General features: G+C 39.0%; 1 protein-coding gene and 1 long non-coding RNA gene across 3 annotated transcripts; both read left to right on the top strand.

Annotated features, from left to right (window-relative positions):
- The first annotated feature begins 5,419 nt into the window (after nt 1-5,419).
- Nucleotides 5,420-13,299, top strand: LOC149975938 (uncharacterized). Of its 2 annotated transcripts, none has more exons than XR_016487656.1 (2): nt 5,420-5,695; nt 7,280-13,299. It is a non-coding gene; the product is annotated as an uncharacterized LOC149975938 (long non-coding RNA). The 2 variants fall into 2 exon arrangements; XR_016487655.1 differs by having other exon boundaries at nt 5,440-5,695; nt 7,271-8,689.
- Nucleotides 13,300-13,882: 583 nt separating this feature from the next.
- ppil1 (peptidylprolyl isomerase (cyclophilin)-like 1) lies at nt 13,883-15,194 on the top strand. The gene is made up of 4 exons (XM_021568913.3): nt 13,883-14,090; nt 14,299-14,453; nt 14,712-14,780; nt 14,888-15,194. The coding sequence occupies exons 1-4, from the start codon at nt 14,035-14,037 to the stop codon at nt 15,106-15,108; spliced, it is 501 nt and encodes a 166-aa protein (XP_021424588.1). The 5' UTR covers nt 13,883-14,034; the 3' UTR covers nt 15,109-15,194.
- Nucleotides 15,195-15,985: the final 791 nt, after the last annotated feature.

Below are 15,985 nucleotides of genomic sequence, written 5' to 3'. Positions count from 1 at the left end.
TCACAGCCACACCAAATGGAAGATCTCAAAGCCTTTGTCTGCTATTATACAGTGGACTAGAGTTAAATATTAGAGCTAATGAAATATTTAAATGTAGAGTTTATTGCTTGAATAATTTATCAAAAATATTAGATACTAGTTATTAGTGGCTGGTTCTGTATTGCTTATTCGTGGTTTTATGTGAGGTAAGATTAGTTGTGTGTCATGCAACCTGATCAATGACACATAAACAAAAATAAACCATAAAAATGTATGAAATCTAAAAACACAAATGAAAAAGGAATTGTTGAGGAGATATACTCCCCTCTGTATTTATTTGGAAGTGAAGCAAACATTTTTTTGTGCCCTATCATTTTGGATTTGAGATAAGATGTTTCATATGAGGCGATAGCACAGAATGACATCTTTTATATTAGGGTATATTCTAACATACTGTTTTACTGTTTAGAAATGAAAGCACTTTATGTATCTAGTCTCCCCATTTGAAATGTGTTATTTTTTTCATAAGTATTTGCACAAATTCACAAAGATCATAACCCCCCCCCCAAAAAATGCTGCCCTCCCCTCTTATTGGTCATGATGAGAGGTTAGCATATCTTGGGGGTATGATCTTTGTGCCTCTAACTTTCTCATCATTATTCACAATCCACATATGATGATGATCTGTTAACATGGTAGCATCCACATTAACCCACTTATTCCCAAATGTGTATGCCATTAGTGACACTAAAATGTAATCCATATTTATAGATTTTTTTACAAGTAAAAAAGGTATGTTTTATTCTTGGTCACAATTGTAACCGATGTGAACGTACAGTGCTCTGCCTATAATACAATTTACCACTATTCCTCAGCCCCAATATCTATATACCTCAGCCCAATTACCCACACACCCCAGCCCTGTTACCCCATGCCCTAACCCCCATATCCTACCCTTAAATTACCTATTTGTTACTCACAGACCCCAGTTCCTTTGCCAATACACCTCATCCGTGTTGCTTGCCTATCTCGGCCCTGTTTTCCACTTTCCTTAGGCCTATATTGCCCAAGTCACCAACAGTAACCTGTATCCAGCTATTCGCTGCACACACCAACCCTGTTTATATCTTATTCCTGTGATTTCTGACCTGTATACGCTATTAATTTCATAGATACGTGTTATACCACTGTACTGAGTGTGTCACAGCCCAATTCCCTTTTTTCTTACCACAAACGTGTTGCAAGAAAGGATTTGACTAGGAAATAGACATCCATCCAGACCCATTACCTGTATGAGCCTTGACTATCCATACACCACATTACACATATAAACTAGGTCAATTCATGGGCATACTCATAAAACAGTTCTACCCCAGTGCCCAAGCCTCAACTTTCCTACAAACCAGGCCTACACTAGTATATCAGCCCCAATATTCTTACAGGCCAGATGTTCACCTGTATGTCTAGCCCAATATTGATTTAAAAAAAATACAGGTCTACTGCTATGTCAACCCCACTTGTCATAAAAGTAGGTGTACTTATGCATTTCAGTCCCAATATTCATACAAACCAGCTATACACCTGTACTTCAACTCCAATTTACAGATATACAATGTCTGCACCTGTGCTTGAACCCAATTAGTCAACTGAGCCAGGTCTAAATGTGCCAACGCCTGAATAGTCATAATGTCACGGCCGTTAAAAGAACTGGACCAAGGTGCAGCGTGGTGAGCGTACATATTATTTTATTTAGAAAAGACGCCGAACAAAACAATAAACACTACAAAACAAACCGTGGCGCTAAAGGCTGTGCCATAAACAAAGTCAACCTCCCACAAAGACAGGTGGGGAAATGGCTACCTAAGTATGGTTCTCAATCAGAGACAACGATAGACAGCTGATTGAGAACCCTACCCAGCCAAAACATAGCAATACAAATAATAGAAGATAGAATACTCACCCCAAATCACACCTGACAAAACCAAATAGAGACATAAAAAGGATCTCTAAGGTCAGGGTGTGACACAAATTGTAAACTAGGTCTACCCCTGCAACTCAGCTCCAGTACTTGTACACCTTTGACTGAGTCCCAATACTAATATAAAGAAGATCTACATTTGCATGTCTCAGCCCAAATACACATACAAACCAGGTTTACACCTGTGGCTATGTCCTCTGATAAACCAGGTCTACCCTTGTGCAAGAGACACTAACATATTCCCTCTGAAATAACAAAATATGAAGTTTTACAGTCAAAATCAGAGATTTAAACATACTATACATGACCAAAAGTATGTGGACACCGGCTTGTCGAACATCTCAGTCCAAAATCATGGGCATTAATATGGAGTTGGTCCCCCCTTTAATGCTATAACTGCCTCCACTCTTCTGGGAAAGCTTTCCACTAGATGTTGGAACATTGCAGCATGGATTTTCTTCCATTCAGTCACAAGAGTTGAGGTCGGGCGATTAGGCCTGGCTCGCCATTGGTTTTCCAATTCATCCCAAAGGTGTTCAATGGGGTTTAAGTCAGGGCTCTGTGCAGGACAGTCAAGTTCTTACACACCAACCTTCCCCAAACTGCTGCCAGAAAATTGGAAGCACAGAATTGTCTAGAATGTCATTGTATGAAGTAGCGTTAAGATTTACCTTCACTGGAACTAAGGGGCCTAGCTCAAAGCATGAAAAACAGCCCTCAACAATTATTCCTCCTCCACCAAACTTTACAGTTGGCACTATGCAGTTGGGCAGATAGCGTTCTCCTTGCATTCACCAAACCCAGATTAGTCCATCGGACAGCCAGATGGTGAAGCGTGATTCATCACTCCAGAGAACACGTTTCCACTGCTCCAAAGTCCAATGGCGGCGAGCTTTACACCACCCCAGCCGACGCTTGGCATTGCGCATGTTGATCTTAGGCTTGTGTGTGTGGCTGCTTGGCCATGGATACCCATTTCATGAAAATCCCGACAAACTGTTCTTGTGCTGAAGTTGCTTCTAGAGGCAGTTTGGAACGCAGTAGTGAGTGTTGCTACGCGTTTCAGCATTTGGAGGTCCCGTTCTGTGAGCTTGTGTGATCTATCGCTTCTTGGATGAGCCGTTGTTGCTCCTAGACGTTTCCACTTCACAACAACAGCACTTACAGTTGCCCGGGGCAGCTCTAGCAGGGCAGACATTTTACGAACGGACTTGTTGGAAAGTTGACTTCCTATGACAGTGCCACGTTGAAAGTCACTGAGCTCTTCAGTAAGGCCATTCTCCTGCCAAGGTTTGTCTATGGAGATTGCACGGCTGTGTGCTCGATTTTATACACCTGTCAGCAACGGGTGTGGCTGAAATAGCTGAATATGCTGATTTGAAGGGGTGTCCACATACTTTTGTATATATATATATATATATATATATATATATATATATATATATATATATATATATATATTGTATGTAAAGGCTAATGGATAATGGTAAAATAATCTGTAAGATTATCTTGATCAAGTATATCTATAACCAACTCACCTTCAATCTACTGAAAAAAAAAAAAAATCTTATATGATTAAATATATATAATAAGACACTGTATTTTCCCATTGGTCATAAATGTAACTGCTGAGATATTTTCATATACCACGAGCATCCTGGATTCAATGTATTGAAAATGAAGGCACATATGTTATCTACAGTAGCTAGACACTTTAAAAATTATATTTACAAAAATATATATTAAAAAAAAAAATATCGAGGTATTTTTTTTTCAAGCTGTTGAATACAGACTTCTGGTGCCAAATTTGTCCGTAGAAGTAGGCCTTGGAAATATATGTGTCACGTGTGCTCCCTCTCCGGCCTCTAGGTCACCAGGCTGCTCGTTATGGCGCACACCCGCCAACATTGTTATGCGCACCTGCGCGTCGTCAGACTCACCTGGACTCCATCACTTCCCCGATTACCTTCCCTATATATGCCACTCCCTTTGGTTCCTTCCCCAGGTGTCATTGTTTCAGTTTGTTTCATGTCTGTGGGCTGTTAGTGGTTCTCGTTTTGGATTATGTTTATTTTATTAAAACACTCACTCCCTGAATTTGCTTCCCGACTCTCAGCCATATCATTACAGTATGCTTGTTCTTGTGACAATTTAGAGAAATCCTATGAAACTACTCTGAATCATACTACACAACTTAGTAATGCATAATACATGACTTTGTTGATAAGTACAACTTTAATCTCTAGAGCCTGTGAAGTAAAAAAAAAAAAAAAAATGTATCTCTCCATTGTGACCGATGGGATTAAATGGGTTGTAGAAGTGTTCATAAACAGATTATATTCTTATTAACAATAAGTGACTCCAAAATGACACAATACATGATGTACCATTAATTTCTATTGGGCACAACATACTCTGAAACACAACCAAAACAAACAGCAAATGTACCCAGCAAGTTTGTATAGCCACAAGCTGTAATCATTGTGTGCTATGGATATGGGACAAGCACATAAAGTGCTTTCATTTCTAAATGGTGAAACAAATAAAAGGTTATGTTCTGACCTGTCAACTTATATGAAACATTTGATCTCAAATCCAAAATTCCGGAGCATAGAGCAAATAAAAAGTTTTAGCTTCACTGTCCAAATAAATAAGTAGGGGAGTGTATAGTTAAACCAAATAAATAAGTAGGGGAGGGTATAGTTAAACCAGTCAAAAAAAGAAAACTGTTGCTAGGCTATCAGCTAAATTGACACAGCCCTAAATAGCTCAGCTGTATAGACCTCCAGTCAGTGTTACAGGTTTGTAAAGCTGGTCTGGTGGTCTTTTCTCTCAGTTCATTTCAGTACCACCATGTCTATGACTCCATGGCCTTTCACCAGCTTTACCTGCAGGGACCCAAACAGTGCGCCGGTTTATTTTATTTCAGTTTAGTACTAGTCCAGCACACCTGAGTTTAACAAATCATCTAATCATCAAGCCCTTGATCAGTTGAGTGAGGTACTGTATGTTAGTACTGCCTTAGAGAATATGTTTAGATACTGCTTTAGAGAATATGATTAGATAGATGTATGTATGTATTCTGACCAAGAATGTACTTTTACCTCAAGGTTTTACTATTACTTATACCTTCTACCTTTTACTGTGTTACACTCCAATAGTAGTTCAATTATGATGTTGTTCTGTATACCCATGCACTTTGTTAATTCATTTGAATCTTCAACGTGAGCTCAGGTCATAGGGAAAAGGCGTGTTTGAGACGAGGAAGAGAAGCCATGCCGGATAAGGCGTGGTTCTCAACTGTAAAGCTGATGTCATACATGCACGAACACACATACCCCAGTGGACTCTCAGTAGGTTGACCCGACCAATCACAGTGAAGGAGACACACCTGCTTGGTGCTTGGTGCAAGGTGATTGGTTACATCGTGGAGAGACACTGAGGTAGGGCTGGTAGGTGTACATGTAAACCAAGCCCTTTACAAACTCAGACTCTTTGCATTAGGAGCTTAACCAGGTAACATCATTACCACTTCGGGGCCCCTTGTCGATGGACATCACCCGAAACCTCTACCTCTGATGTCTTCCTTCTACATCAACTGATCAACTGATCTCCTGAATCTCGGAGGCCTCTGCCTTTTGAATCTGACCCAGTAATGGAAGAAATCATTCATCGTTCAGCAAGAGGAGGAAAGAGGGAAGAGGAAGAAAAAACACAACAAGACCCGGCAACACAATGGTATCTCTTGTTATGTCTTCTGGCTCTCTGGCTGCTCCAAGGAAGGATAGAGTAACTCGTAATTATAAAACCAAAGTTTTTCAACAGTCATATCTTTATACTTTTTTTCTTAATTGTTGTCATATTTTTTACTTTTAACTTCTATGCAAGGGACTTTTTGAAAATAATCATATCACTACCACAGAATAATATTATTTTAAGGACCGTATTTGTATATTTCCCTGTTTGTCTTATCTGCAGTAAGATTTTAATTTTCTAATGGGAAAACAAGTCAAGTTGAAGGGTGTTTGACTGTGATGGCATCAGATTAGAGACACCTGTCATTTCACGGAGGAAGCCTCTCTCCCTAGTTTATGCTCTAAACAGAGGAGAATGGAAAACCTCTATTCTTTGACTAGACAAACCAGTTACGGCACATATGTCTAAAAACTCTCAACAGAATGAGTTGTGTCAACAGTTTCTCAATACCACTATGTACAGGATAAGCAAATCATGATGGCCTCTCATGGATGAATTTACTTGATGCTGTGGTTGATATGCTGTAAAAAAGACAGTTTCTCTATTCAGTGATTTAAAAACAAATTCTACTCAGACAATTGTTCGGCTCCAGATTTAAAAGAGAAAAGGCGGAGAGTTCTTTTCAGTACAGTAGATGTAACTGACATGCTTGTCTTCTCTCAGAATAACTTCAAAAGGCTCTGGTCAGGCTTGTTCTTACTTGTTTTTTACTGGTATGATTAGAGAAGCTTTCCCCCTTCTCGTTCAACTGGAAGATACGATAGGAAAATGCATTAAAACAGTCTGTTTTAGGCAGTAGTTGATGCTACTGTATACACAACCAACACCTGTCATCTACAGGTAATGATAATGTCATTTTCTCAAGATATCATTGCATATGGCTTTTTATGATTTCCTCCTGCAAGAATAAGATACATCATGTGTCGATGTGCATAGCCTCATATACACTACGTGTGGTAAAAATGTATAAAGATATAATGTTGTTCACAGGTGAGAGGTCAAGTAGTGCATAGCTTGGTTTTGTGTGGTTAAGACCATGCAGCCATTTTGTCAGAATGACTAAGCACCCGGTTGGGTCCTTTGTTTCATTTCTGTTTGTTCGCGCATGCAAAACACTCAGGGTAGGTGGTGACCATGCAGATGCTGATTTACCAGTATGGCTTTGAAGCAAAATAGATTTTTGCATATTGCTTAAAGTCATATCTATATTTGTATCAGTTGAAATGTATCAATATACTGTTCAAACAATTGAGAGGTTTATTAAATTATTCAAGAGCAAAACTATTATTGTTAAAACGTCATGTTTACCCTATAGTAAGGTTTTACTCAGGAGTATTGAAAACAAGTTTCATCCAAGGAGAATATAATATCACATCCTCCTTAGCCCCGGGGATAGATTAGGGACAAGACTAGGGATAAGGATCAGATTATTATTTGATAGAGTCCAAATATGTAAATTGTTTGTGTTTCAAATTGCTTCCTTATTTAATTGTACTTTCAGCCTCCTAAAATATTTGTTCTCTATTTTCTTTCCCTCTCTCCTTTTCTCCCATTGAGGGCCTCTAGTGCTGGTCTGTCTACTGAAATGGTGCCTGGCTGATGACTGGGAGGGATCAGGGCATGTCTGTGGGGTTTGCCTTTCATGGGGCCTTGAATGACCCGAGAGAGACTGGATGTGGCTCTCTCTTGGGCTCCAAGGGGAAATTTGAGATATGTCCCCCTCTACTTTCTCCTTTTACAACTCCTGACTTAAAAAAAAAAAAACTTCTCTATTCACAACGGTAAGATTACAGGTGTTTCTGTTTGATTTCCTTCTCAGTCCCCCTCTCCCAGAGTATTGTCCGACATTTTCACCTGCTCCCACTGCCATACAACCTTTCCTGCTCTCACAACATTTGCATCCAGTAATGTTTGCTTTGCTTGTTTCAGAGCAAAACCTTTTCTTTATGCTTGTTCTGACAGCAATGGAGGCTATGTATTTTGAACATTAATTAATTTTTAAATATATATTTTTTCACCTTTATTTAACTAGGCAAGTCAGTCAAGAACAAATTCTTATTTACAATGACGGCCTGCCGGGGAACAGTGGGTTAACTGCCTTGTTCAGGGGCAGATTTGTACCTTGTCAGCTCAGGGGATTTGATCCAGCAACCTTTTGGTTACTGGCTCAACGCTCTATCCACTAGGCTACCTGCCGCCCCAAAATAAAGAAATCAAATAATATTTTACTTGTAGTCTGTCAAACATCTACTACTGAAAGTAATGTTACTTCACATGAAAGGGCTAATGTAATCGGACAATATGTATATGGTAAAATAACACAGTACCAATTTTTAAATGCTATGATAGTGTATTTACCAGTGCAGGAACAGTGTGATTTGTGCACAGTGCACACAGTTTGTAGATATAGGTATTTAGGCTTGCCATAACAAAGTGGTTGAATAGTTATTGACTCAAGACATTTCAGCTTTTAATTCCACTTTGACATGATACAATATTGTGTTTAGATCAGTGACACCAAACCTCAATTTAATCAAATTCAGGCTACAACAACACAACAAAATGTGTAAAAAGCAAAGGGGTTTGAATACTTTCTGAAGGCACTGTAGCTGTTGTGTAATGTATAATGTTTGCCATGAAATGTCAATGAGGGCATTCTACAACGTTGGTGGCAGTTTGCCAATGAGGCAATGATAAAGAAATAATATAGTTAACTGTATTATGGTTCAACAGTCATAATCTAGTATGACTAGGATTGCAAAGGGAGGGTATATTACTGGAAACTTTCACATTTACCAGTAAACTGCCAGAATTTTGGGTTCTTTCAAGGATGTTATGTAATCTATATCAAGACATGTGGACCATTTGGGTACTTCAGATGTCTGTAATAATCTTTGACCCTCTGTGTGGCTTTATCACATGTAAAATATATGAAATAATGAAATAAGAGATTTAAAAAATAAATAATTCAATGACAAAGCTGTAAAACATTATCCTAAATATAAACCATCAACTTAGTGAACGCCATTGGTGTTTAATATGAGGGTTTCACCATGAAATATCCTAAGATTTTTTTTGACACTTTTATTTATTTGACTATGTCAGTATGTATTTGTTGTCAATGTTTGAGCTTCAAATTGGTGGCAGTTGTTAGTATATGGAAGACAGTCAATATTTAGAAGAATTGCATTAAAAATAATGCCATTGAAAATAATGGCATTGAAAATAATGCCATTGTTGATCAGATGCTTATTATTAATTGGGCGATTTTCTCTTGAACCATATGGCCTATTTACTAGAAACTCATGGACAGCGTGGCCACAGATATATAAAAAAATGAATACTAAATATGAATAAATTTTTTTGAAAGTTATTCAAGCATAAATTACCAAAGTTACGATAGATTGCCATAGATTTTCTGTTCATTACCAAAATTCCTTAAGATTCCAGTAACTTCAGTAAATTACCGGTGGCTTTGCAACCCTAACTATGACATACTCTGATAAATCTAGACATGACAGTAATCTGATTTCTGAAGTCAGTCCAGTTTTTCTGATATTCCTGTCACTGTGGTACTCTAGAATACTAAATTATTGACATCATACTTTTGATGCAGCTGAAGCTTGACTTTGCGATGGCCCAGTGCCATACTTTTTAAAACTAACAGCGCAGATCGTATAACGTCAAGGAACTTTTGTAAAACCGCAGCCTCTTAAATTATAGTTTAGGTTCTTGGATCATAAAAAGAAACGGTTTAGTAGCGTTTGGATAATTATTAACAGTGACTTAGTATACTGATGTTGTTGCACAATGATTGAATGAAACCATCAAAAAAAATCCGTCAGGGTTGGTAAACACAGCAGTCAGTAAGTGCTTTTCTGGACCAGGAGCCTCCCCTATTGACACTGTCCGCATCTGTGTTGCTCTTGTAAATGAAATGTTGAAATTTGGATGGCCATCTCCATCTTACAAGGCAGTTTTGGATGTCATAACTCTCTCTAATACTGCCTGGTAATGATGATGATGACCCCCTGCAAGCATCATAGAGTCAACACATAACACACAAACACAATCCCGTTTAGCACTGCATTTTCTTAGTCCTTGAGCCAGTGTGTAGTTGTATCTTATGAGTTGCTGGTAGCTTTGAGTACTATTCTAAGGGTTGTGTAGACTTAGATATGCTCTGAGTTGGATGTAGATAGATATAGTTATGTGCTTTTGATATTCACTTTCTCTGGCTTCCAGGACACATCTTACCTGACAGTGCTCGGCTGTACACAGATGTTCTAACACTGTCTGGTAATGATGTTCCCTGAAAGACCTTCAAACAACCACATCAACACTGTAGCATACCTGAAGCAGGAAGCATTTGCTGTTTGTAAATAGTTTTTGGTACATTTTCTGGTCAATGCTATATGTTTAATAGTGAGGCCCTTGTATGGCATTGTCATAGTTCAGCTGTAGACTCCAAATCAGGTGATCTCCAGTTTACAGTACAGCAATTGAAAATATGGATGCTGTAGTAGGGTAGTTATTTTTAAAGGACTACGTAGGTGAATAATAAGATGATGGAACAACTGGCTGGAGGAAGCAACCAGAACAGGTGGCACACACTAGACAGTGAAGGCTGACAGAGATAGTCCAATAGGAAAAGAGATTGACGCTGTCTGTGGTGAACACCTTCTGCCTAACCCCCCTTTTGTGATAGGTAGTTCCTTCCTACCTCCTGCCTTTTGTGTAGATATTCCACCCCACCCAGTAGTTAAAGAATACCAGTGAAATTACTGTTGCAGTGGGAGCCACTTCCTCTACCCCTCCCCCAGTCGGAGCTGAGCCTGTGCTTTAGTTGGCTTGTGATTGGTCCAGCGCTACTGTACCTGCGTGGCATATTGTGTAGCTGACACCTGAGATCTGTGTGAGAAAAATAAACACAACGATCTCTATTGCTCTCCTACTCTCATACTCTCTCTCTCTCTCTCTCTCTCTCTCTCTCTCTCTCTCTCTATTCTCTTTTATAACTCTCTACCTATTTATAACTCTCAACCAATTGGCCTGTTTTTCTATTCAACACACTATTTTTCAAGGAAAAGTGAAGGGAGACGAGGAACTAGGCGGCTCCCACCTGGTACTCTACCCTGCACCTTAGAGACAGCTGTACATAGAGTCATTGAAAACTGGTAACATTAATGTTTACATACTGTTTTACCCACTCTATATGTATATACTGTATTTTAGTCATGGATCATCCTATATAACTACTGTTGTACGCATCTTTTCTATTCATATGCTGTCTAACACACTACATTATATGCATACTGTATACAGTACCAGTCAAAAGTTTAGACACACCTACTCATTCAAGGATTTTTCTTTATATTTACTATTTTCTACATTGTAAAATAATAATGAAGACATCCAAACTATGAAATAACACATACAGAATCATTTAGTAACCCAAAAAATGTTAGTGTTATTTGAGATTTGAGATTCTTCAATGTAGCCACTGACAGGTTTGCACACTCTTGGCATACTCTCAACCAGCTTCATGACGTAGTCACCTGGAATGCATTTCAGTTAACAGGTGTTCCTTGTTAAAAGTTAATTTGTGGAATTTCTTCACTTCTTAATGTGTTTGAGACAATGTTGTGTTGTGACAAGGTAGGGGTGGTATACAGAAGTTAGCCCTATTTGGTGAAAGACCAAGTCCATATTATGGCAAGAACAGCTCAAATAAGCAAAGTAAAACGACAGTCCATTGTTACTTTAAGACATGAAGGTCTGTCCATGCAGAACATTTCAAGAACTTGGAAAGTTTCTTCAGGCACAGTCGCAAAAACCATCAAGTGCTATGATGGTACTGGCTCTCATGAGGACCGCCACAGGAAAGGAAGACCCAGAGTTTCCTCTGATGCAGAGGATAAGTTCATTAGAGTTACCAACCTCAGATTGCAGCCCAAATAAATGCTTCACAGAGTTCAAGTAACAGACACATCTCAACATCACCTGTTCAGAGGAGACTGCATGAATCAGGTCTGGAATTGCTGCAAAGAAACCACTACTAATGGACACCAATACTAATGGACACCAATAATAAGAAGAGACTTGCTTGGGCCAAGGAACATGAGCAATGGACATTAGACTGGTGTAAATCTGTCCTTTGGTCTGATGAGTGCAAATATGAGATTTTTGTTTCCAACCACAGTGTCTTTGTGAGACGCAGAGTAGGTGAACAGATGATCTCTGCATGTGTGGTTCCCGCCGTGAAGCATGGAGCAGGAGGTGTGGGGGTCTTTGCTGGTGACACTGTCAGTGATTTATTTAGAACTCAAGGCACACTTAACCAGTGTGCCTTGAGAGAATGGCTGAGAGAATGCCAAGAGTGTGCAAAGCTGTCATCAATGCAAAGGGTGGCTACTTTGAATAATCTAAAATCTAAAATACTTTTTTGGTTACTACATTATTCCATGTCTGTTATTTCCTAGTTGTGATGTCTTCACTATTATTCTACAATGTAGAAGATATACAAAAATAAAGAAAAACCTTTGAATGAGTAGGTGTGTCCAAACTTTTGACTGGTACTGTATATATTTATATTCCAGTCTTTGACATAGAAACTTCTGATATTTCTTAATTTCTTTTTTTTTTCTGGATAATGTGTATATTGTTTTGTTATTTTGCATTCTGCTGCATCTACAATAATTTCTGCAAATCTGTGTATGGGGCCAATAAACTTTGATTTGAAAATGTATGCACGGATGACTGTAATTCACTTTGGATAAAAGAGTCTGCTTAATGGCATATTTTATGATATTATAATTAGAATCATTTTATCAGACTGTGTGTTCTCAAACAATAGGTTGACTGTACAAGTCAATGGACAACAGAGATAAAAGCAGAAGGTGATTGAGGTGTTTCAAAGGTGATGTTTGTCAAGGGCTGTACTTCTGAGTTCTGGTTTAACACACAAATATCGAATCACCACTTCGCGCACTCATTCTGTCCTCTGAAATTGTAGGCCAATTTCATAATTCATTTGCATGTCCTTTTTTAAAGTTCAAATTATTGAAAGATTGTGTCATCTTGCCTTTTGACATGTTTTGCTCCACTGATAAACTATTAACTCTGATAGATTTGTACATTTTTCACCACTGGTACTTTGATGATGTATTTCTATAAACTATTCCAATTCTCCAACATTTCTGTCTTCTGTCTTCACAGCTTGTCTGTCATCAAGCTGCTGTAGCTCCAAAGACCCTGGCTACTTTCCTCTGATGCTCCTACCTAAACCTTGTAATTGTCGTCTTACCAGACAAGTTTAGATCTAGCTACTCTGTCTAATACTGTCTGGTAATGCCGTCCATTACAAGGTGTCTCATCGCTCTTTCTCTGTCAGTCTCTTGGACAATCCTGTACAAATGAACTGGTATCGGGTCATGTGATGTTTTTTCGCCCCTCAATGATTTCTCCAATTACTGGCTTAGGATGTTTAATTGCAGGTACATTTTTTTGGTGGAATTATGTATTTGTATGTAAAATATTTGCTAACAGTATTTTGTTGATTATATTAATAAAGGTCATCAACGTTCTTTTGTGCTTTTCAGTATCATATGAATCATTATAAACGAATTCACACCCACCCACAAACACATACACACACGCACACACTGAGCAACTCACACACACATATATTATTAAGCAATAATGCCAGAAGGGGTGTGGTATATGGCCAATATACCACAGCTAAGGGCTGTTCTTACGCACAACGCAACGCAGAGTGCCTGGACATAGCCCTTAGCCTTGGTATATTGGCCATATATCACAAACCACTGAGGTGCCTTGTTGCTATTATAAACTGGATACTAACGTAATTAGAGCAGTAAAAATAAATGTTTTGTTATACCCTTGTGGTATAAGGTCTGATATACCACGGCTGTCAGCCAATCATCATTCAGGGCTCTAACCACCCAGTTTATAATTGCTGATGAAGCATGATTACACCAACTAGAACAGACTGATGCTGCCACACATGAAGCATAGATGGGAGTCTCAATTTTTTTTATATATATATCTACCACTAAAAAAAAGCTTATATCTTCAGTCGTTGTACAATGCTTTTTGTGCACTAGGTGGCGGTAAAGTTCCATTCTGAATTCAAGCAATAAAAAAAATGCATTTCCGGCACAGTGCACATACGGGGGTTACTTCCGGTTTCTACCACAGTAGCCGTTAGACAGTTTTTCATTGATACAGCGCACAACATTCGCTACTTTGCCGTTTTAGTATATTTATTTATACAATTACTCTAGGTTTGTTAAGTCACCATGTCGGGAATACCACCAGATACCTGGCAGCCACCCACAGTAAGCCTGGAGACAACGTAAGTTCTCATAGCTTGCTAGCCTAACTAACCTTAGCTAAATGTTTTGAGTGAATGAATAGCTAACATTAGCTAGTTAGCTAACTCGTTCGGAGTTACGCAAATCATGTTTTTCGAATACCAAATGCTGTCCAATGGTTAATTTAATATCCGATGGAAAATGAATGCTCCATCTTAGCAACATGTCATGCCCTCTCTTGTTTTCCAGAATGGGTACAATTGCAGTGGAACTATACTGGAGACATGCTCCCAAAACCTGCAAAAACTTTTCTGAGTTGGCCAGGAGAGGTTACTATAACAACACAAAGTTTCATCGTATCATCAAGGACTTCATGGTGCAGGGAGGAGACCCCACAGGAACAGGTGAGACAGAGACACACACAGACACACACACAGATATACACACACTAACATAGATGAGGCCTGGAGAAATTCTTCAGAATGCCACTTGTTCCACTGCCAGGCTTTTGTCTTCCTGAGCATGAATCACCTGTTCACTTTCTTTTTAGATGCATTCAGAATGTTCCAGGGAGACAGAAAAGAAGAGTCACTAACTCAGATGACTAAGTCTGTTGATGTCAACATCAGATTCTTACTCCCTGTAATGTGTGTTGCTTATAGGTCGTGGCGGTGCCTCCATATTTGGCAAAGAGTTTGAAGATGAACTTCACCCTGACCTGAAATTCACAGGTAACAATAGTCTCACAGTAATGAAATGGAAAAAAACATATCATAGTACCAAAATGTAGTATTTTTATGGTGCTTTCTACTGCTCTCTTATGGTGCTCTCTCCCTAGGTGCTGGGATCCTAGCGATGGCCAATGCAGGACCAGATACAAACGGAAGCCAGTTCTTCCTGACCCTGGGGCCTACTCAGTGGTTGGATGGGAAGCACAGTATCTTTGGGAGGGTATGCCAAGGTATGGCAGTGGTCAACCGCGTCGGCATGGTGGAAACAAACACACAAGACCGACCTGCCGATGACATAAAAATCCTCAGGACGACTGTACCCAACTGAGATGCATTCATACAACCAAGGGCAACATTTTTTATTTGTACATTCATTTTGTCATGATTTTTTTGTAATAAATGCCTTTGAATTAATTTTGGTATTCTCAAATCAATAATGTAACCATTGTCATAATCGCTTAAATTGTTGTGGGTGTGTGGGTAAAATCACTGGGCAAGGCCCACCCCCATCTTTTTAAAATTTGTATTACCATATTACAACCTATATGTTGTGATAATTGCATTTGTTTGCTCTATAAGCTGTTGGTTCATATGCCTTGCAAACGTATTGGCCTAAGGCCGAGACAATAAGACGCAGTGGCAGAATAAATTCATCCACACCTATGTTTCATCATAAATCCGGAGAGCAACCTCTGTTACATGACTTACAGCATGGTCAAGCAAGTGAATGCTTCCAACATTTTCGGACTACTAAACAATTTGATTTAGAACCAGAGTTACTGCAAGTCGCAAAGAAAACAGGAGCTGCCTCCACTATTCCAGCAACCACTTCAACATCATCAAATCACCTATGCTTAGTCTACAACTAAATGATTCCAAAAACAATTTAGGGCAATCAAAGTAAGCTAAATATGATGTAGCTGGCCATGATTCTGACTTCTCTGTGCGTATGTGCGTGCACGTGTTTGTGCAAGTAGAAAAAACATGCTGACACCCTATTTATAGAGAAATGCCAATGCCATCTTCCTCTCATGTTGACGAAGCAGTCTGACTCGTACAGTACACGCTTTTATTTTATTTCGTAGGCTACCTGGCTAAAATGCTTTCTCGCTAGCCTAACTTTTTCATTGGCAACAATGCGCCAGGCCAGCTATTTAACATTAGCCTACTACATCTGGCTACATATCGAACTTCCATCCTCTCAA

The sequence above is a fragment of the Oncorhynchus mykiss genome, chromosome 17 (genome assembly GCF_057628025.1).
Source record: "Oncorhynchus mykiss isolate SJ-2025 chromosome 17, ASM5762802v1, whole genome shotgun sequence".
Classification (NCBI taxonomy): Eukaryota; Metazoa; Chordata; class Actinopteri; order Salmoniformes; family Salmonidae; genus Oncorhynchus; species Oncorhynchus mykiss.
This window is presented reverse-complemented; position numbering and strand designations above follow the sequence as displayed.